Source organism: Siniperca chuatsi, linkage group LG6 (genome assembly GCF_020085105.1).
Source record: "Siniperca chuatsi isolate FFG_IHB_CAS linkage group LG6, ASM2008510v1, whole genome shotgun sequence".
Lineage (NCBI taxonomy): Eukaryota > Metazoa > Chordata > Actinopteri > Centrarchiformes > Sinipercidae > Siniperca > Siniperca chuatsi.
Window position 1 is genome coordinate 22,261,836 of NC_058047.1, and position 22,126 is coordinate 22,283,961.

General features: G+C 42.1%; 2 protein-coding genes across 8 annotated transcripts in view; one reads left to right on the forward strand and one right to left on the reverse strand.

Moving 5' to 3' along the window:
• Nucleotides 1-22,126, forward strand: part of ralgps2 (Ral GEF with PH domain and SH3 binding motif 2) — a 70,753-nt gene that overhangs the window by 37,676 nt on the left and 10,951 nt on the right. The gene's annotated exons all lie outside the window — the stretch shown is intronic.
• On the reverse strand, nt 3,112-20,605 carry angptl1a (angiopoietin-like 1a). 2 transcript variants are annotated; one of them, XM_044200857.1, is made up of 7 exons: nt 20,277-20,605; nt 15,908-15,949; nt 10,007-10,265; nt 9,251-9,871; nt 5,861-6,054; nt 4,522-4,792; nt 3,112-4,385 (listed from the first exon to the last, which is right to left on the reverse strand). In XM_044200857.1, exons 3-7 carry the CDS (start codon nt 10,194-10,196, stop codon nt 4,198-4,200), a joined length of 1,464 nt encoding a protein of 487 aa, XP_044056792.1. In that variant the 5' UTR covers nt 10,197-10,265; nt 15,908-15,949; nt 20,277-20,605; the 3' UTR covers nt 3,112-4,197. The 2 variants fall into 2 exon arrangements, with proteins under 2 accessions (XP_044056792.1, XP_044056791.1); XM_044200856.1 differs by lacking the exon at nt 15,908-15,949.

Consider the following 22,126-nt stretch of genomic DNA (forward strand, 5'->3'; position numbering starts at 1 on the left):
TCTGTTGTTCCTCTGTTTCTCTGTCCTCTTTCAATAAGCTGCTTTTTTCCACTAATGCTGTTGCCTCTCAAAGTTTGTACCCTGTCGTTCATTTTCCTGGGTTTTCAAATTGCTCTGCTTCTTCGAGTAGAGGAGAGTGAAAACACAAATTTGCTGCTTTGTTGTGAAACATCACGATGTTCCTTTTAGCGGTAACAAACACATGAATCAGTGAGAAATAATTAAAAAAAAGATATATATTTCTCTGTCCTTCCCTTTTAAATATTTATACCTCCTCTTTCTTTGGCTCCACAGTATGACATCACATAGGAATCCCTTATGAGTTTTTCAAGGAAAACACTCACTATGAGTATTGTGCACATGGGTACACCGTGTGGTTTTATTGCTGTACTGTTTGTTCTTGTTTTGACTTGATGATGACTGGATGACTTTGATGTTCTTTACGGCTACGGTTTTTCCTCTTAACCATCAGGCCTGTGTCATAGCTACTGCTGTGCGATTCAAATTTAGACACTCAAGTATGTACAAACAAACACAGACATGAGCACAAACACAGAGAGCTCAAGAGTCTGTTTGTTGTTAAAGAAACTTTTAACCACCAATTTCCCCCATCGCACTCCGTCATGGAAGTCTGGAAGTAATGACAGACCATGAGACAAATGCACAGCTAATGCTGTGAAACGGCACACATTTGCCAGCTTAACTGTATGTCCTCATTGTGTGTGTATGTGAAATAAGAAGGGGAGACTTTCCGTTTGGTAAGCGTTTCAGTGATGCGTGACTACGTGGTCGTGCTTAGGGTGGAGTCTCTTTGTGTTGTAAGTCTTTGTATGTGTGAGTGGGATGGTGTTTCCTTACAGTTTGAGCCTGTCAATGATGCGTGCGGATGTGTGATGTGTGACCAGCTGGCTGTCCTCAGGGCTGGACTGAGCCAAGTTGGCACACTGGAGGGAAATCGCCACTCTCTTGTTTTCAGATTTTCTCCTCCATCATAAATCCACCCGATCCCTCTGAGGGAAAGTGGGAATAAAAGAGCGGGAGACTGAAAGCCGCAGTGCTGTTCCAGAGCATCACTCCCAACATAAGTGCTGGGTGTGTGTGTGTGTGTGTGTAATGGGTACACTTGGGTTGGGGCTTTTCTCCAGATGTGTTTGTGCATGTGTTTACCTCTTTGTACACTTAACAAAGTACCTGTTAAAGCTTAAAGTCCCAACCCACAGCAGATGGCTAAATGTACTTGTGCCACTTTTGTGACTTCCTATCATGTTTGTCTTTGCTCCATTTGCATCTTTGTAAGTGTGATGCTTATCTGTGGTGATAACAAGGCTGGAGAAAGAGCCCTGTGCCTGCTGTGTAGTCACCAAGCTTTTTTCCCCCCACAGTGATACATTTGTGCTAAACTGTGTGTGTGTGACAGTGTGAACTCTGACCTGCTATTAGGCTTGGCAGACACAGCCCCCTCCTGTCTGCGCTCACCACAGGGCCAGCCTGTTCAATGCTCAGATGAGCTTGTTCCTGTTCTCTAGCCAATCATGCAAGGACAAAGAGTCCATAGAAATGTATGGCCCCACTGTGACAAAATGCACACACTTTAAAATTTTTCCCCAAATCACTTTCACTTTGTCAGACACCGGCCACATAGCGAAAAGCAGCGTGTACACTGAATTGGTTCAGCCAGTTACTGCTGTGCACTGAATTGTTTTGACAGTGCTCACAGCCCAAAGTTACATTCGTAAGAGGAGAAAATATTGATTTTTTTTTTTTTTTTTTTTTTTTTTTTTTTTTTAAGGCTAAAAAGATGCCTTGGATTACACGTACGTGAAGCACAATTGCGGTGGTTAAAAGGCAAGTGTTAGACAGATGAGTGAAAAATGCAGCTGAAACTTTACCATTACCATTCTCAGAATAGTGTGTTATTGATCAAGAGCTTGTTAATATTTATGATAGTCCCTGTGTAATTTTATAGTTATAACTGGGATCCTGTAGCAGCCATTTGCTCTTTGGTCTCTATCAGTGGAGAAAGACTCCCCGAAGGGCCAGAAACCGGCACAAAGGGCCTTGAGTCCCTTCTGCTCCAACATGGTGGTGGTGGTGTTGTTGTTGTTGTTGAGGTAGCTGGGGGACAAAAGCAACACTGTGTAGAATAACCAATGTAAGAGAAAGCACCAGGGGTAAGCCGTCATATGTGTCAGATAGGAAAACTCAGCCAACTGAGGGGTTCATTTCCCTACTGATGATTCCTATGACCTACAGTCCTGTTTGTCAGGCAGTAGTACAGCCAAGAAAGACCTGGTCTGGCCTGGACTCTTGGACTTTATGGTTATACAGTATTTTAGGTGCCTGACAGCAAGCCTACCCGCCAGTTTTGTTAGCTCACTGTGTGTGACGTGTTGACTATATGTGTCCGTGAGCTTCTCCTCCTTAGTGTTTGCGTCAGACGCCTCCTGTCTCTTCTGACTTACAGTTCCTCAGAGGGAAAGGTCCAGAGGGGAGCCGTAATTTAAAGATATACGTTTGTATTTTAGGGAAAGAAGCTCAACGGTTTTATGTGGAAGGAATGTTCCCCTCCCTCCCTTCTGTCTGTATTTCTCTTGCCTTTTATCACCCTTACTGTGTCTCTGGTTCTTTCATTTTAGTCTAAATTCTTCTATAGCATCATCATTTAATATCCTCCCTGTTATTTATTTCTGTCTTTACCTTGGTGTAGTCTGATCTGCTTCTGCAAAGCTGTCTTTTTTACCTTGCATATTTCCTTCAAACCTCTCCTTTGCTTTAGCCTTCTTCTTTTCAGAAGACGAATAATGTGATTTTTAAATGTTCTCTCACTGTGGTCACAGTTCATTTTTATTATGCCACTTCCTTAAATTATTAAATCCCTCTGATCTTCTTTAGCTTCTCAGCAGTTTGTATACTTAAATCAGATGTGTTTGGGATCTGCTATACATGGATCAGTGTTTCATTTCAGATGATTGTATCCTTTTATACAGATAGGCTTAGCTCATATTTTACAGAGTGACTAGTTCCACATTCATCCTGGAAATAATTTTATCAAAGAAGGGGTTACATTTTAAATGCTACTTTTGCTATGAAGCTGAGTGAAGAGTGACAGTGTTCAATGTTCACAAAAAAATTTAATTTGACTTGGATGAAAACAGGCAGTGCATGTCACATATTCTCCATCCTCCCAAATCCATTCTGGATTTGTTTGTGTCGGCAAGTTGTCTGTGTGTGTCCTTGTGTGTGTGTGTGTGTGTGTGTGTGTGTGTGTGTGTGTTCAAGTGTTATTAATGTATCTCTACATTGTATAAAAAAATATTAAGAATTGTATTGTTACAGGGCTAGATATAAAATGGCCATGACTATACTTACTATAAATACACTGATAAATAACAAAGAATGGCAGAGTGACAACATTGTGAACATTTGGCCTGAGTAGAATCACACCTCTTAAATTACCTTTCACAAATAAAGCCAAAGATATTTACATACCAAAGCCAGCTCAGCCACATGCACATTGGACAAGCACATTGTTGCACGAGTTCATTTTCTGTTGGGGTCGAAGGAAACCCCAGAAATCCAGACAAAACTCAGAAACGAGTAGACAGTAGGTTTAGCAAGGCCTGTTTTCTAACAGTTTGATTGTCAGATATCCTAACTGGCAACACAACTTTAAATTGCATCATTTTTCATGCTACTAAGGTTAAACATCCCAGTACATCCAGTACCTTTTGGTATGGGCGACACTACTTTCAATAAGTCACCATTAGCTGCTCAGAAGAAATCTCATGTCTGTAGTAAATGACCGTTTCCCTTTATTTCATACTGAGTTTGAACAAGAGTGAGTAAAATAGGACACTTGAGAGTAATATTTGATGGTCTCATGGAGCTTGATGGACCTTTACTTTCCAGACTGAAAGGTGGAGGAGAGCAGTTACCTAAGGTGGGCAATGGCATCCGTCTTCATCTCAAAGTTCAACTTGGGAGCTAGCCACTGCACAGACTGCTGGAGTCGTTATTGCTGGAGTCATTGTCTGGCCATAAACACATGCCACCATCTCTTCCTCCTTGTTTTTTTTACAAGGCATTGTTGTATGATGGCAGGAACGCCTGGTTCTGACTTTACAGTATTTGTTTATGGGTAGATAAACATAAGGGAGGAAACTGAGGTGCATTTGAAGGGAACCATAGTCTGAGGTTTCAGTCGATCGGACGGATCATGAGGCGGACTGACTTGAGGGAGTAGAAACCTCCTCCGTAGTCTGCCCAGAAGATTCCGTCCTGAAATTTGCTTCGGTAAACTCCCCCGCTGTACCATACGCCATTCAGGTTGGTCTGGCCACAAGCATTGTACCACCAGCCACCCTTATGGAAGTGGGCGCAATTACCTATGGGAGAGGGACACCATAGAACAAGATGAGTGTGATGGACAGACAAAGAAGGAGCTTACCCTCTATTGTGTAATTACACTACTACTAATATAAGAAATCTAAAAATTCAAAAGTCATTTAACATCCCCCCTACCAGAAAATGCATCCTTGTCGCGATCAAGCGTAGTGAACTGTTTGCCGTTGTGACTGCTGAAGGAGTCCCCAGCGTTGCCCTGGTAAGTGCCGAGCCTCAGCCGATAACCCTCGCTCTCTGGCTCCAGGTGGAAGCTGCTGTACTCAGCGTACACCTTCTTCCCTGTCCAGTCCTCCAGCTCGATCATCAGCTTATAGTCACCCTGTTTCCCCAGGTTGTAGATATTGTCCAGCCCAAGCCAGTGTTCACCATCTATGTTTCCAAAGCCTCTCTGTAGGGGACAAGCACCGCAGCATGTTCTTTTGTTATTCATTGTCAGTTGTGGTTCACGTTAAAATGTCATTGCAATGTAGTGGATACCAACAAAGTGCAGAATTAATTTGAGTTACTCGACACTGTGGGTTAGCTAACTGTTGAAAGAGCAGATCTTTTTATTCTGTGGTGAGTGAAGGCAAATCCAAAAAACACAAACAATAAAGCAGAGTGAGGTTAATAAGATTTCTTAGCAGAGTGCTGAGTTTAAAGGAGTCTGGTGGCTGCAATCAAGTAAAATGAAATCAAATCTGCTTCCCATTGAGACGATAATGCGTTACGGTTGTGATCTGTGGTTTCTCACTCGAGACAAATTAGTTGAATGGCATGGGCAATGGTGATCTGGCTGCGGTTGGATGGAGAGTTGAAAACAGCAAATGCAGAGCTTCAGAGACACATTTCTGTCCCTGATCCAAACAGCATGCAAGTATTGATTTCTAAATCTAATTTTATGGTAGAGAGGAAAACTCTTGCCTGTGCCTTATTTATTTATTTATTTATTTATTTATTTATTTATTTATTTTTAACAGAGAAAACTGGGAGACCAGTAATTTTTGTCAGGCTGTGTATCGGTGTAATTTTTTGCTCTGGGTGTTATAAAAATCCTGGATCACATCTCAATTGCAAAAGCTGACACATGGAAAGAAAAGGATGAAGGGATCATTTCCAGTGGGGTTGAGCTGTATTTCCCTCTCAGCCCACCGGGGCTTCTCTGCGTATATTTGTGTGTTGGTCCCTGGCTACATTTCTTGGCTGTGATTTTGGTGTGAGGAAATCCATCGCTAAGCTGTTTACATTGATGTAGCAAGTGCTTGCTTAGTGGCCCCGAAATGAACTGCTGAGACTGGGTCACGTAGGTAAAAGGAAAAGCTTTGAATACAGTTCTCTCTCATGCTTAAAGATATTTAGATTCCCCCCCCCCCGAAGGAATCAGAATATAATTTTTTGTTAAGTTGACTCATTAAACCCTGCCTTTACCCAGCAAACCTAATGTTTCTTATTCAATAAATGAGTTCCCCCAACTTACCTTGTAGTTTTCCCAATTCCGAAAGAAGTTAACCGAGCCATCTCTCCTCCTTTGCAACACAGTCCATCCTCCATTGTCAAGGCCATGTTCACACCAGGCTTGGATCAACCGATCATTGCCATCTGTCTTAAGCAGGTACATCCCACTGGTGGTGTGGCCTGCTTGTCGCACCTGGTAACAGTCCCTGAAGGGACCTGTGGTAGGAAATATGGTTGTAGGAAAAAAAGGAAGACAAAAAAAGGGTTGAATAGAGATTGTGCCAGCGGCTCTGATTTAAAATGTTTGATATGCAAAGAAATCCGTATTGCAAAATTACCACTGTCCACAATCCATTGTCACATTACAATTTGCATAACAATAATACCCTTAATGTTCTTCAGTATCCCAAGTATTTTGGGTTTAATAGTTGATAATCACTTCATCTGGCCACAACAAAAGCTCCAATATTAGCCCTTAGGCAACAAAATGTTTAAATGAGTTATATCTGCTGTGTGAAATCACCATAGACCAAGACATTATAGACTGTATGTCTATATCTTTTGTTACTGATTCTTGATTTATACTAAAATCATCCATTGCCTGAATTATAGTCAATTTTAACCCCATGAACAAATATACCATACTGTGCCTTGAATTGGCCTAGATGTCTAGATTTTTTATTGCATATGCAAAAGTCATCATCATCAGTCAAAGGGCTCTAGACAGCAGACAAGCGAAAAGGGGAGAGAAAGTTGGGAAGGATTGTCTGCTAGACCCCATGGTTTTGAGGGGATGTATCGTTGTGGCCACATTCTTTGGAAAATATATCCTTTTGCTCAGACCATCCAAACATCCTGCAGTCTGAAGTTACACAAACATGATTGTGCACACTTAAATTGTCATATGAATATTCAGGTTTAGCCTTCAAATGAAGCCATGTGGTAGCACTGCACCCAAAGCTGAAGCAGCGGAACCTAAACCCTCTTCCTCTGTTTTCCCCTGTGTGAATATGTATTAGACCAGTATGAACACCGGCATTGTGTGGGGGCCTTCAGGGCCTAAAGGCCCATGGAAGATGGTTTTCTCAGCTGAGTTTAGGAGCACATCGGAACCAAGTGTAATGCCCCAGCACAGATACCTACAACTCCCCAGCACAAGCTTGTATTTTTTTAGTAATGATATGTCTTCATCAGACCTATCAGTGAGGGGGTTCTTTAGCTTATTCCTCTGTTCTCTTTTTCTGTCACTTACATGTTAGTTTCTCTAGACAGAGCTTTAAGGGGTTGAGGTTAAAAATAAATCAAGTCATCGAGTCATAGTGGTTTATAAAGGGCTCAACTAGACCAAACTGTGGTCGGGCAATGTGTATTTACAGTAGTAGTGAACCTACATGGAAGAGAGCCTATTAGTGGTCTTTGGTGGCTTGGTTTTGGGTTGAAGGTTTACTTATTTTCCTTTCTGATTTTGATATACACTGTACAAAAATCTGTTAAAAAGCGTACATTCATCTCATCCATGTATACTTAATGGCAATCAAATTGAAAATAAAAGGAAATTAATGGAGTAAATCTCATACCTTGTATCCTAAATTGGGTAAATATGTTTTATGGAGACAAGAGGTAGAAATATTTTGGGGCATGTGTTTTTCTTTTCCTGAAAAGTAAATGGTGAAGGATGATATGTCGGCCACCAAAGCAAAAATGATCCATCCATGGCTTTCTGTTGTTTTTCTTGGTTGTAGATAAATCAGGGGTGTTCAGATTGAGGGCTTTGTTTCAGTCATAGACAAGAATTAGATTCTGGCAGTTTTTGAAAGCAGCAGCTTAATGCTTAACATTTCAACTATATTACAGATGAGGCCTCTGGAATTGGAGAATTATTACATTGGAGCTCTCAGTTCTAATGAGCTATGATTGACTAATACAATGCTAAAATACAGTTCAACAGGGGCTTTGTAAAGTAAGTGAAGAAATATTTTACACAGCTGGTAATAACCATGAGAACACTCAGTCCTTTTTGTCATCTACACTTGGAGTGCCTGCCATTTTACCTTCCCCGACCACTTCACCGCCTTTCCTTTTCTTCCATCTCTCGGAGTTTCCTTAGGTTTTTTTATTCTCCATGGAGGCTTTTAAAATATGGCCCCTTTGCTCTTCTGCTCATTGATCTTGAAATATTATTATTAGTGCTTAAAGTGGGTTGAAGGTGTTGCAAGCTCAGTGTTCTGAGCAGAGCTGTGTTTCAGTCAGAGTGGTTTCTGGAGGATCAAGGATTGATACTGGACAACCTCATGACAAAACACCTATCACACTTTGTATTAAATACACACTTCACATTACTAGAGAGGCAGTAACAGTATTGGTAAAACACAATGTTGTTTTGTAATGACATGGCAGGAACAGTAAGCTGATGATTTATTAATAATGCCATGATTTAAGAGCTAACTTATGTAGCTTGGCATATTGATTTGCTAAATGGTACCTGCCCTTTTATCTAATGGCAAGTAGCAAGATTAGGCTCCTTTGTACTTTTCTCACAGAGATTGACAAATTTGTGACATCTGAGAAAGATCATCTCTAATATGAAACAAATTTGCAAGGTTAGAATGCTACTTGGAAATGGCTTCTAAAAATTGGTCAGGGCTGTTGTATTTTGACTGGCGATTAGACTATGGCGGGGAATGTTGACAGGGGTTATACAACCAGATGGTGAAATGGATGAAATCATTCATAACATCCCTTAGACATCCCCCAGACAAAAAGGGGAATAAAAGAAGGCCTGTTTAAATACTGACAGTGGAGCCACTTAGTAGGGTGACATAAGAGCGGATAAGAATATTTTCTTCCGTATCTGATTAATCCGACACTTGAAAACTCTAGTTAAAGATATCATTACTATCTATTTTAGAGAATTTTATCTGAAACTTGTGCTCTGTTTGACTCTACCTTCCCCCTTTATTTCTTCCATAGACTGGATGTAAATCTGACTAAAGCCTTGCAGCAGATGTATATTCCCGTTTTCTGAAATCTTTTTAATGCTTTTCAAAGAAGCCTAATCCACATCCTACTAATTTAGTACATATGCTCAGTGCAGTGCAGCCAATACAGGCAGCCAAGTGGGAATCATAGGAATGTATGATTTCACTGCCTCTGTAGTATGCCAAGGATGAGCCAAGTGTGCCTCAGCAATGCCAACTGTTGCGAGAAATTACATTTTGAATTGCAGTCCTTAGTTAATTGTACTTTAGTAGTTGTGTGTACAATTAATTAGGATAATTACTAAGTACTTAAAAGGACATTTTGTTTTTGCTCACCTTCCTTCTCCTAAAAACTCATTGGATCCCAGATTATTTTACACTGTTCAGTCACTTATTCCTTCATCATCCCCTGTCACTTTAAAATTGTTACATACCATCAGAGGTAAGTGTTCCCTGTGGTGGTGGAGGGTCAATCCCAAATGGGCTTGCAGTAGGGGAGTCCATGCGTGATCCTCTGGGAAAGGCCCGGTTGTTATTGTCCCTCTGTATCTCATTGGTGAAACGATTGTTAACTGGTATATTCTGCGGTACCACCTGTACCAGTGGGGGAACTACGGGCAGCTCGCTGCGTCCCAATGTCCTCATACACTGCTCCTCCAGTGCAGAGATGAGAATTGACTGGTTATTGACCACACCGGCCATTGTGGCAAACCGGGCCTCCAGCTCCTTGTACCTTGAAGCCAGTCGCATCATCTCAGAGGTCACATTGAGAACGCGGTTCTCCAGCTGGGCCAGCTCCAGAGAGTTGTCTCTTTTCCTGATGATCTCATGCAGCAGCTGCATATAGAGCTGGGTCACCCTGGAGTTCATGTTCCTGCTCTCTTTCCGCAGCAGCTTCATCTCATTCACCAAGTTACCATCCACATCCACCACCAGCTGCAGCGTCTCAATCTCACGCCGCTGTTTGTTGAGCACCTCCCGCACATCTGCAATGTCAATACGGGTCACTCTGTCCTTGTCTGGCTCAGGGCCTGAGGTGCTGGCACAGATTGGACCTGATGACAGATTAAGTATTTAGGAGATTACCAAGAAGCTGTTTTGATTTTTAGAAAAGCAAGGGATCGTTAATTGATGACAGCCATATGATGAATAACTAAAGGTTTATTACAAAAACAAGTTATACTTTGAACCTGTGATTTTCTGCTCCGGTACAAGGAAGGTGTAGGAACACTTTTTGGCATCAGGGTCGAGGGGGGCTCTTTTACTCCTGTGGAGAGAAGGCTCTTTGGACCTCCGGGGTTCCCTGGAGCTCCTGCAGTAACTTTCCTCCCAGAGGGAAAGGCAGAGCAGGGTACACAGGCTCCACATCAGCCCCTGCATTTCTGCTGGCTGGTTAGATTGAGAGGTGGACAGCTGCTGGTGCTCCCTCCAAGTCCCCCCAGGTCTCCCCTGCAAGAATACAAGATGTTAATAGTTGGGACTCGGAAACAGACACTTTCTTTGTTTACAAAGGCTAAGAAAAGGAATTTAAACAGCAGGGATGTTGACTGTATGCTGTTCCAAAGCAGAGGAAATTACTACCATAAGATTTTAATGTCAAGGTATTTGACACTTTTTCAAATATTCACAGACAATAAGTAATTGTTTAGAAAAGTGTTCACTCAGTGTGCAGTAGAAGAGTTATCATGTCAGTGTTCCACATAGCGTTGTTTGTGTGGAAAGATTGAAAAAGAGAACGCATTTGCTGTCCAGCCCACGGGACAAGGTCTGCTTTCTGTCTCAGTTAGTTCCCCTGCTGACAGACACCCCATATTTCTAAGGTCTGGTTGGTTTCCCCCCTATTAAGAGGATTGCTGTGAGGCTGCTGGCTGTGCTTTATCTTTGGTACCTGCCCTTACTTCATCTTCCTTACTCAAGGAATGAGATTATTCTTTTATCTAGCAAACTCCCATCATCTTGTCTTGCATAGTATATACCTTTTTTAATGATCTTTTTTGATCACAGGAATTATTCCAGGAATTCGTTTTTAAGAAATCTAGGAACTTTTTTGCAAGTTGACCACAAGAACCCAGTTTCTGTTTCTGGGCTATACTGTAGTTCTGCCTTCCAAAGTCAGTCACTGCTCCTTAGTTTTTATAGTCTGATGGCCCAATAAGTCAGGGTTTGCAGCGCTAAATGGCTGATTTGTCCAACACAAGCTGTGTGACTACTGCAGCTCATGTAGAGCATTCAGACTTTCAAACAAGGGTTGTCACAAGTATCAATATAAGGGGAAGGATAAGAATATTCTTTTAATGTTAATTTTTAAACAACAGTTACGTAGCCCACTTCTGGACTGGTCTAAAATTGTTTAAATTTAATAACACACTAAAACAATATAAAATACACTCTCTTCTCTCCTTTTGATAAGGGTGTATTGCTTGTTTTTAGTCTCCCTTTCTGCCTCTGATCTTCTTTCCAACGTTGATTCAACGTTAACATGCAAAATTAAATTATAAACAGTCGCTTTTTAATTCATGATTTGCCTAATCTTCACACTTGTTTGGATGCAATCAAGATGCTATCTGAAATCGCTTAAGGAACTCTAAGCTTCTGGTTTATTTCCTGAGTTTATGTCCTCCATGTTCTAAGTATTTGGTCAAAAAGGCCTCTAAGAGAGTTCAAGACCTCCCTTCCTGATCAGAGATCTGACCTTATTGTCCTGTGTTGCACAGTGCCCCCCCTTAGTAAAACACATTGACCCCAATGCAGCTTCCTGTGAGACAGGTTAAGTATGCTCACTGCTCCACGTGGCTCCATACATCCAATGGAAATATTTAGTAGGAGGTAGTTTTAGTGTTTCACACACATATAGACAGTCACTACAGGGGTGTGAGATGAAGGCAGGACAACAGTTTGTGCAGAGTTGTCTTTACTCCTGTCTAATTTGAGGGGTGACTGCTGGCACTTCCTTGCCTCTTTCTTGTCCCTGCTGATTTTAGTTCTGTTTCTCATCAATGCACAAGCACAAAAACACTCTCACACAGATGTACACACTGCTCCATTTAACACCCCGATCTGGGCCTGCGCAAGGCCAAGACTGTCTAGCCCTCCTAATCCACTCCAGCGCTCTTCCCAGTCACTTTACTCAGTGCCACATCATTAAGTCCCACCTCCACCCTGAAACTCAGGCCCTGTGTGTCTCCCATATGACACCATTGTGGTTCTTCAGGAATTCTGGCAATTCTGTCACTTGTAACAATATCGAGATGGGAAAGGAGTACAGCTAGTCCAGCAGATCTGTAGAGTGTGTGTGCTCACTCTTGCTGGTATGCGTAAGCTTGTGTGTCCATCTCTATGATTGAATACTGTGTGTGCATGACTATCCAGAGACATTATTCATTTTCATGGTCGTGTGTTTTTCCAGCAGCCGGTGAGTCTGACAGCGTAACCAGGTACGGTATCCTTGCTGACCTCAGTGAGAGCTGCTAATGACTTCAACAGCAGCATCGGCAGTATCAGTTCTCAAGTGTGTCTTCTCTTCCAAACTATGACTGGCTTCCTACGGTTGCTGTGAGCTTTTATAAAGTGTCCATATTCAGCATCATCTATAGTCATCTACATGCCCCCTAAGCATGAACAGGCAACATTACAGCTCATACATCAGCTCTCACCTCCTTCATTTCCCATCTCTTTCTTGTCGTCCTTTTTTTCCCTTCTCTTCCCCGCTTTCCTGTCTGTTGGAGCCTGATTTCCTCTTGGGTGGTGGTTCTGAGAACGAGGGGCTTAGTCTCTTTCAAGGAACCACAGCATATCAAAGACATTCCAGGGAACACGGAGAGGTCACCAGTGTGTTGTGAAGGTACAAGATTTACAGTGTTTCCTCAGAACAAGCAGAGTGTCTCCTTTTTTCTTCCCCAACAAACCGAAACTAAACACTGCTGAAGTGCTTGGGCACTAGCTATTGAGCGGAAAACAGATAAAGTTTTCACCTGTGGGAGTAAAACTTTATGCATGCAAATGTGCCTTCACATATTATGGTTGCAGTCAGTACACCAGTACATTGTGTTTTTGTTTTGTAGATTGGAAATTTGGATTTCATTCTGCAAGCTGAGAGTTATATTTGTAACCTCTACATTACAGAAGAGCAGTTTTAATATGCCACATTTCTACATCAGTGCAGCTGCCCTACTTGACCAATTATATTGGTTCAGCACAGAGTTCAACACAAGCAACAAATAAAAGTCCATGCATGCCTGACTAGACCACTTGGATGTTTCTCAGCAGGCTGTACTTAAATCTGATAGACCAGCCTGTTTGCTCAATACGGTTTTGGCTTACAATGCAAGCACTGTGCATTTCCTGTATTTATTCTGTGTGCATTTCTATGACAAATTGATACAAGTTCAGTGCACCACAGCACATGTACCATGTGCATTTTTTTATTACCATGGATAAAGACAAAAGTTTGCTTTTGGCTCACACTTACAAGTGCTGCATGTCTGCGGTAGTGTGCCTTGGCATGAACAAGCAATGTTCCCTCACATGTTTCTAACTCTTGAGTATCATTTAGCTGGAAATACACTGAGGTGCTTCAGAGAAATGTTACTTGCAGTTTGAACCTAGAAGAGAACTGAGCTATCTGTGCAGATACTACAGAGACTGAATACGAGAAAGAGACCAGGAGCGACAGGCTGTAAGGCTGAGACAAAGCACAAAGATTTAAAAGGATAGCAAAGACAGTCGTGGATTACAGATGGAAGAGACTAATAGCAGTAGAAAGTGGGTCATGGTCCTTTTTCCCCTTCCTGGCCAGGCATTATGAACATAACTTGACGCCGAGCTTTTCTTAGATGAAATACTATTACTTTTTTTAGTCTTGACAAATTTGCACTCTTTTCTCTGCCTGTTTCTTTCCATTTAATAACTTTCCTCTCTGTTTAAACCCCCTCCTCCTTACTTTCCTTTCCTTCCGTTTTAGAATACTTTCCTTCCTCTTTGTGCTCTCTGTTTTGTGTTCCTTCTCCTCTTTTCACTCCAGGTCTTTTGGTTACTGCTAAATCACTTTGCAGTGACACATGAAAGCCATAGATTGTAAGCAGGACAGACAATAAGAGAAATTGAAACAAATTTTCTCCTTATTATCAATAGGAATTATTACATTTCTTGTTGGCTCAGCCCTATCGACAAACAGCTCTTGTATTCCATAACATCCATGGGAACTCTGTGGAATAAAGGATTTGCAGCAGGCCTCTACCTCCGCCTGACTTTATATATTGGCAACAGTACGAGCTTCATAAGTCTTCCTAAGTGCTCTGCTGGGTCCTCACCCCGCTAATAGTTATTAATAGTCAGGAGACATATGACAGTGGCTTTTTAATAGTCCTCACTCCCCGCTGATTGTCTCTCTGTGTCTCTCTCCATTTGGCTGAGTTATGGTTTTAATTTATTTTCATGGCTGTTATTGGAGCAGTCTAAAGACAGACAGTATTTATGTGTAACCTACAGTACTTCCTTTGCTCTTTTTACCACACACACTTTCATCCAACAGGGAATAATTATAAAATAGTACAAGGCACAATTATGTTACTGTTTAAGCCCATTAGACTAAATGCAAACTATCTAATGTGCCATCTACGTCTGCAGCTCGTCTATACTCTATACTTTGCTTGTGGTTTTTGTTAAGGCAGTTATGTTTGAGATGTACAGTTCTACTGGATCTTACTGAATGCAACTCTTTGACTTGAAAAGTAGAGGTGATTTTCTGAAACCTGGGGCTTTGGTTGATTTATCAAATAATAATTAAAAAGCTTAGCACCATGCTGACATATCTCTGGACTGCTTCATTCCACACACAAATGCACAGGCAGTTATTTTGTTCTTCACACATGTACATATTTGCACACAATTTTTATACACAGACCTACAAAAAAGTGCAAAGTATCGTCAACTTTGCTCCTGGCTTTGCTCACTGTGATCATCAGCTCAGTTGTGCACTCCAGTGTTGTTGCCTTGATAAAGCCCACAGCTGACTAACTATATTCAGATTGGGTTTGGCTTGCTTTAATTATGCTCACCCCACACTCACTCTGGAGGTGTGTGTGTGTGTGTGTGTAACGATGACACTGGCTTTCATCTGCTGGTTTTCTGTGTAGGAGCTGATGTTGATGGTAATTAGCTTTGCGCCTGAGCAGGAGAGAAATAATTCTTATCTGCATGTTATCAGAGAGGAAATGACCAGAGAAGTCATTAAGCAAGAGGGCTGCTTACATTACTGCTAGACAGGAAAAATCTTTTTTGCCTTGTTGGTTAAACAGCATAATGAATGTTTGTTTGTTGTTACCTTAGAAAGGCAGCCATATTTCACACTTGTGGCTTCAGGTTAGTCTGTATGTACTGGCGAAAATCCTCCTAGAGTGCAGGCATCATTTTGTGATCTGAGCCAAGGCAAACTGCTTAATAAACAATTGGTATAAACTGCTTCCATGGAAAATTGGCTCACTGCAGGTGTGTGCTCTTTGGGATGAATCCCATTAATGTCTGTACTATACTACATGCACTCATTTGCCAGTTTATTAGGTACACCTAGCTAAAACTAATGCAGTCTAACACAACAGTCCGGCCTTGAGAACCACAAAGTACATCCTCCAAAATCACCATACAGTTGAGTCAACACCTCTCTAAAACAGTTTCATCAAAAACTGAACATCATAATCTTCATGACGGTAGGATTTATTGCAGGACTTTTGTATTAAACTGCATTAGTTTTAGCACAGAAAGTAAGATAATCAAACAAGATGGCTTCTGCCTTTCCTGATGCTTTGCGCTCACATTAAATGAATAAAAGCGGAGAGAATCTGTTGTGATGATCATGAGAGTGTAACATTTAGATTCAGGCTGTCATCCTGCCAGAAGTATCTTTTGACTGTTGTGTGGGTTTCAGAGCTCCTGGTCACAGTGTGTCTCCTGCAGTGATTTACCAATTCTGATGTGTCAATCTGTAGCCTGATGGATTGCAGCTCAAAAAGCAGGGGGGAAAGATTTGGACAAAATGTATTTATATTTTCATAGCCAATGTATTTCCCAGCCTCAAATCCCCAGCTTCCACTCACCCATCTGGTCCTCAGACTTTCCCACAACAAGTCCAAAATGCCCTAAAACACACAACACATCATCACTGGTCAGAAGAAAGAGAGAGAAAAAAGTAAAAACAAAAGATGGGTGAGCAAAGGAGTGAAGAGGGTTTGGCTTTGGAACCCGAGCAACAATAAACAGCAGCACTGCTTTACATGACAACATGGAGCTCAGCCAGCTCCACTGCTGGTACACAGCCAGAGAGCAACTTCCTCCCAGCATCTCATCCATACAAAATGTCACCAGCCACCAATTTTGTCAACGGAGCTGAGTTACATGACCACTCATACATTCAGTCCCTCAAAGACACAAATTGACTCATTCTTTTGTGCTTGCTAAACAGTTGGGTACAGAGTGGGAAACTGCTGAGAAACCATCTCAGCACAGTGGCTCAGTGGTTAGCACTGTCGCCTCTCAGCAAGAAGGTCCGGGTGCTCCGATGCTCCCACCATCAAAAAACATGTATGTTAACCATAAAAAAAAAAAAAAAGTATGTTAATCCTCCTGTCAGTGCACTGGCCTTAGAACTGGCAGTGCAGTGGCTGCCCACTGCTCCTAATACTTAGGTGGGCACTAGACGTTGTACTGTGTATGATTGTTTCTAATTTATGTATTGAATTTAGAATACAGTATAGAATTAAAATAACGAAGAACAAAGAAATAGCTAAGATGTGAGGTTATCAAGGAGAGGGAGAGAAGTGAACACAGGCGAGTGGGGAAGTAGTGAAATACTGACATAATGAAACAATTAATGAAATTACATGACTGTACACTCAAACAGTGCTAACAACAAGGAAAAACTCATAACAGCCTCAACAAAATTGAAGAAACAGTGGAACACAGTGGAATAGGAAATACATTGTAGTACAGTATTAGTGGTGTTGTTTTATATCTCCTCATTAAACCGTGCATGTTTGAAATATTAAAAGGGAAATCAAGGCAGATACAAAGAGCTAGACTAGGATTTTCTCTACATTTATAACTTGGGGCCTCCCTCTAGAGTTGAAGGAAGGATGAGGTGGAAAAACGAAGACGCTGGGTTAGATTAAGTGGTTCTGTTTACGAAAACATTATCCCAATAAAAACCCCAGAAGTGGTTCCTGCCTACCAAGTTTTCTACTTTCATGATGCTATATTACTACTGAGGAGGGGGCGCGCAAAGCCCCCCCCCCCCCCGGAGGCCCCATGGCCCCCATCTGTTTTCCTTCTTTTTATAGTGAAACTCTAAACACGTGGGCTGATGTTGGGGTCAGAGGTCTATATGTGGGATTAAAGTGCAGTCCCACTCTTGCTCTACTCTCCCCACCCCTCCATCTGTCATACGTCGTCAGGACTCTCAACTCTCCAACACCTTCCTCCATCACTCCATGACACTCATCCTCTTACCTCCCCCTTTCACAGAACAAACACACAGCCTGCCCCTCACCACAAACACAACTCTCCTTGTAACACACACTCACAACGATATGTGCAGGCATGATATTAATTCTTGCATAACAAAATCCCAGCAGTCGACATCATCCTAAACTAGTGTCGACCCAAGTCATTTATTACCCAGGCTGACAGATTAGCTGTTACCTTTCCTGTTCAGGTGGCTTTTCTCTCTGATTAAATTAAACTCTTAAAGTGACACTTGGCTTTTGAACGAACACGTGCTGCTGCTGAACAGCGTCAGAAAAGAGCTGGAGGAGGGTCAGGGGAGAGAGGAGAGCCTGGAGGGACGGGAGTATTAAAATGTTACAGCACTTGTAAATGTTAGTTTGGCTGGATGGTGTAAATTTTCAGATTTTAGGAGATTACTCGTAGTTACTTTTACTCTCTCTTGGTTTTATTTCTCCTCTGAGTCACACCTCACCCTAAGCTCATACCTCTGACTGCACATGCTTTCTATTAGTTGAACCAGCAAGGAAGAACACATAAATTCTCTCTAACACACACACACACACCATTAAACACTCATTTCCCTACTGGTTCTACTTAGTTACATGCCTCCACTTCTCTTGTCTGTTTGTGCTGACCTCCTGGCTGACCTCTTCCTCCCTAACGTGACCTGTCCGTTCAACTGTGTCCAAGCTCTCATTAGGGGGATTCTAAATTAGCTTCACGCTGCAGCTAGAGACTTTATTCGAATTTTTCTACTGCTTTTCCTCTTTTTTTTTTCTTTTCTTTTTTCTCCCCACAGTTGTTCTAATCTTTTGTTTTTCTTCACCCAATCCAATAGTGCTACAGACAGCCTTGTAGCTCGTAATGTAGGTTTGAGTTTTAAGAAATATAATGTGTCCGGTTTGTTCTGCTGTGGTTGGATTTATCAGCATGCGGTCAGCACAGAGGAAGAGCACAGCTTTTTTGGACAAGCCCGTGTCTGTATCCAGTGCGTGTTATCTGTGTCAGCTTCTATATGTTTTCCTGATAAGATCAACTGAGCTGTCTGTTACACATCTGCGGCTGTGAAGGGCTCACACACAGCCTCAGGCCAAATAGCGAGATACCATTGGCCATCTGCCCATCACCCAAAAACCGCAGTTGGCTGGTGCTGGCTGAGTGAGCCATCAATCTCCTGCTGTGTTACAACACAGTCTGTGACAGGACGGCAGCGGTTAACTGGCTCTGACAGCCTACCATGCACTACCTGACCGCTTTTTATTGGCTTGTCCTGGGAGTTTTAAAAACTTTAAATAGGAAAAACATCAAACAGAAATTCTTGTGATTTATAGTCCGGTGTGAGGGTTAAGAGAATGGTTAGTTTATGTGTGGATTGATTGTAATGACCCATTTAAAGTTTTCTCCCAGGCCTGTCCCCCATGCACCCGAGTTTCAGGTGAACCCGAGGGTCAAACGTTACCACTCCAGCACGGAATGTTCTGGATATTCCTCAGACAGCTGCTCCCTCCTTCTCTATATCTTTTTTTTAACTGTCTTTTTTTTCTTTTCCAGGCTGAGTTATTGCAGGTATTGATATTATGATTTGTTGCTCTACGGGAAAAACAAGCAAGCTCATGAAATGTTTTCTTAGCCTTTTGCCATTCCCTCATTTTTGCCTTTTTACTTCAAGCTAAGCCTTTTTGAAGCTCAAAGAGTGCGTGTTTTTATGTGTGTGTGTGTGCTCAGTACTGTCCGCTCTCTCATGGTCGTTTACAGCATTTACAGATGTGGCTATGTAGCGAACAGACTATTTTCCACAGATCCCACCAACAGACCAGGACGTAAGTGAAAACATTTGAAGATAATTGCGAGTTGGTGATATGGAAGTGCACCAGATTGATGTTGTTAGTGTTCAAAGCTTTTGCTATCATGGCAAGGTTGTGACTGAAGTGTCTTATGTCCATGGGGTGTATTTGATAGAGGATGTGGTTAGGGTTGGATTACACTGTATCATCACTTTTTTTCTCTCACAAACAGCCTGTTAACTTTTAAGGATTTTACAGACTACAAAGTAAATTCTGTGCGTCTCAACGTATGATCTCACGACCCCCATATGTAACAAGGAGACGCATGTGCTGGAGACATGTCACCACCTCGTTAGGTGTAATATTATTGATCTAACCCCAATTCCACCAGGTTAACCTGGCTCCACCCCTGCACCCCAGTTAGAGACCAGGCTCAGATGGTGCTGTATTACCAAACCAAAGCAAAGAATAAATAAACAAACCTGGCTCCAGAGCTCAAATCTCTCCAACTGATCAGATCAGCCTACCTCAAGTGTTTTGCTGGAATGCCTCACTTTTCTTTCTCTTCACTTTTTTTTTCTTTTCTCTCTTTAGCTTTCTGTTTCTCTTCAGGTTGGATGTAGTGTAAATTTTAGATAATGTTTAACAGCTGGGGTGTTTCTCCCTGTTGCATTTAGAAGAAAACACAGACACAGATGACTAAAAAGCTTTTCATTTCTTAAAGCTCTATTAAAATTTACCCACTACACAACGAAAATGCCAAAATCACCAAACACTGTACTTATACTACTTTACTTTTGTAATTCATTCCTATATTTTACCCACACAGATGGCATCCTACACACCTTTTAACATCCATTACTTGGTCTCATTTAATATAGGTCACATGTGTTGAATGTATACACATGATACAGTTCTCAGCATGCTGTACACAGTGTAGCTCAGGCCTCAAACTCCAGAGGAAAGCCAAAGAAGCGTTGCTAAATGTTTCTGTCTGCAGCCGGAGCCTCCAGTCACGAAACGTCCTAACCTCTCCAGCCTCTCAGCCAGAGCTCTCACAGCTGCCCAGACACACACGCTCATACATGCACGTACACACACACACACACACACACTGTCATGGTGACATATACACTCCAAAAACAAACTTGGCAACAGAATGAACTCAGGAAACATTTACCTTTTTTGTTACCAGTAGTGGGGGTGTGTTTCCTGCAGTTATAGTTTCACGTGTGTATTGTATTGTGTCTTCACCGAGCTGCAGTGCTCAGGACTCATCTCTCTCTTTGTCCCAGTCCTCTGAGATGCTCCCCTCCACTCACTCCTTCTGTCCTGCAGCTGAAAATCACAATACAAGGTCTTTTTTGCCAAGGCCCTACTTCTCCAAAGATGTGCTCCTCCCTGTGGACTCAGCTGTCCTGGTGCTCGGGTTGGGGCATGGTTCAATAGCCGGCCACTTCAACAGACTGAGCTCTGACGACTACTGCTTTGAGTTTTTCACAAAGGATGGGGGAGACTAGAAGAGGGAGTGGAAGGAGGAAGAGAGGGGAGGAGAAGGGGGATGAGGGTGTAGGAGTTGGAGATTGCCTTTTTTTTTTTTCTTCCTCTATTATTTTTTGGATTGGCCCAGCCTAGCTCTGATGTCACTGATGGGGGGAAAAAAGACAAGAAAAAGAGAATAACAGAGCTGCCTCATTAAGTTTCCCATCCTCAACAATGACAGTCACGGTTCTTATATAGAATGACAGAGTTGAGTGAAAGGAAACGAGATCTGTTTGAATTCAGAAGTGTTTTTGCGGAGTCTGGGGCACAGACACAAGCTGCTTCGACCCCTTCTTCTTCGATTACAACCCACAATTCCCCTCCTCTTTTGCTCTCTCCTTTAGCAACGGGAAGAGCTGATTGTAATGCTGTGGAGGTTTCTGAGCAGCTTCCTGTAGAGCTTCAGCTGTGAGAGCAGGAGAAAAAGGAAAGCAGATAAAAAAGATTAGTGATGTTATTTGAGTAAAATCCTTGCTCCAGGTGGAGTCTGAGCTTGTCCAGCCTTCGCTTGCTCCTTATCACCGCTGTCATTTACTTTAATGTCTTTAGGTGTGTGAGACATGGACAGATGTCTTTTCTTTCTTTTTTTTTTGTGCTGAAATATTTGAAAGATCTCTTTTTTGATAACTGGATGAGTAGAGCAGATAGAAGATTATGTTTTCTCCTTACTTTGTGACCACATTTCTTCCCTCCTACCCTTAGGTTTCTAACTTGATCCTCAGAGAGTTTTGCCACATGTAAACACATACAAAGTGTCTGTGTACCCTAACCACAGGTTCTTGCATGAGCACGCATCTGTCTGTGGGTGTTCCAGGCATTATGGATTTGTGCATGACGAACTGCTGTTATCCCTGACATGCTCTCAGAAGAGCAGCTACAGCGGTTAAGCCTTCGGGATCCCTCTCTTCCTCCCCATCTCTCACTTTCCTCCTTACAGCTGCATCTCCAAACGCTTGTGAACTGCCTCACACCCTCCCTCTGATTCTAATCAGATGGCGTTGTGTTTGTGTGTGTGTGCCGTGTGCATGGTATCTTGAAGACGAGATTTGGCCATTTTTTATCTACTGGATGTGGTCCCACAGATCTGTTGTTGTTGCTTATTTGTGTAACGCTGTTTTCCAGGGAACGGGGGTGGGAGGGTTGTCATGTAGTTTACTGTGTGATAACTTTTCTTACATCTGCACTCAATCTCGACGCTGCCGTGTGAAAGAAATATTGAGCGAGAGAGGAGGTAAGAGGAGAATGGAAGGAAAGGCACACCATCAGTTCACTACTGAAGTTTGTTAATCTCTGTTTTCAGAATGGTGGGAAGCTTCTTCAGGGTTTTCCTCTTAATGTTAATATTTATGTAATGAGAGACTAAGAGATTCTTAGTCTCTCATTACATAAATATGTAAACTGCTCTGCTCCAAGTCTGCCAAAAAGAGTCAAGGAGAGAGGGAACATGGAGGGGGAGGGGGAAATGGCCTCCAGTTGGAAAAGCTGAAG

What these genes read in the sequence shown, in the direction of transcription:
- angptl1a (XM_044200856.1), bottom strand. Translation starts at nt 10,196, where the DNA reads ATGCAGGGGCTGATGTGGAGCCTGTGTACCCTGCTCTGCCTTTCCCTC. An exon ending in GGAATTGGGAAAACTACAAG is followed by an intron (nt 4,793 to 5,860) that starts GTAAGTTGGGGG and finishes TGTCCCCTACAG; the next exon opens with AGAGGCTTTGGAAACATAGA. An exon ending in CGACAAGGATGCATTTTCTG is followed by an intron (nt 4,386 to 4,521) that starts GTAGGGGGGATG and finishes CCTCTCCCATAG; the next exon opens with GTAATTGCGCCCACTTCCAT.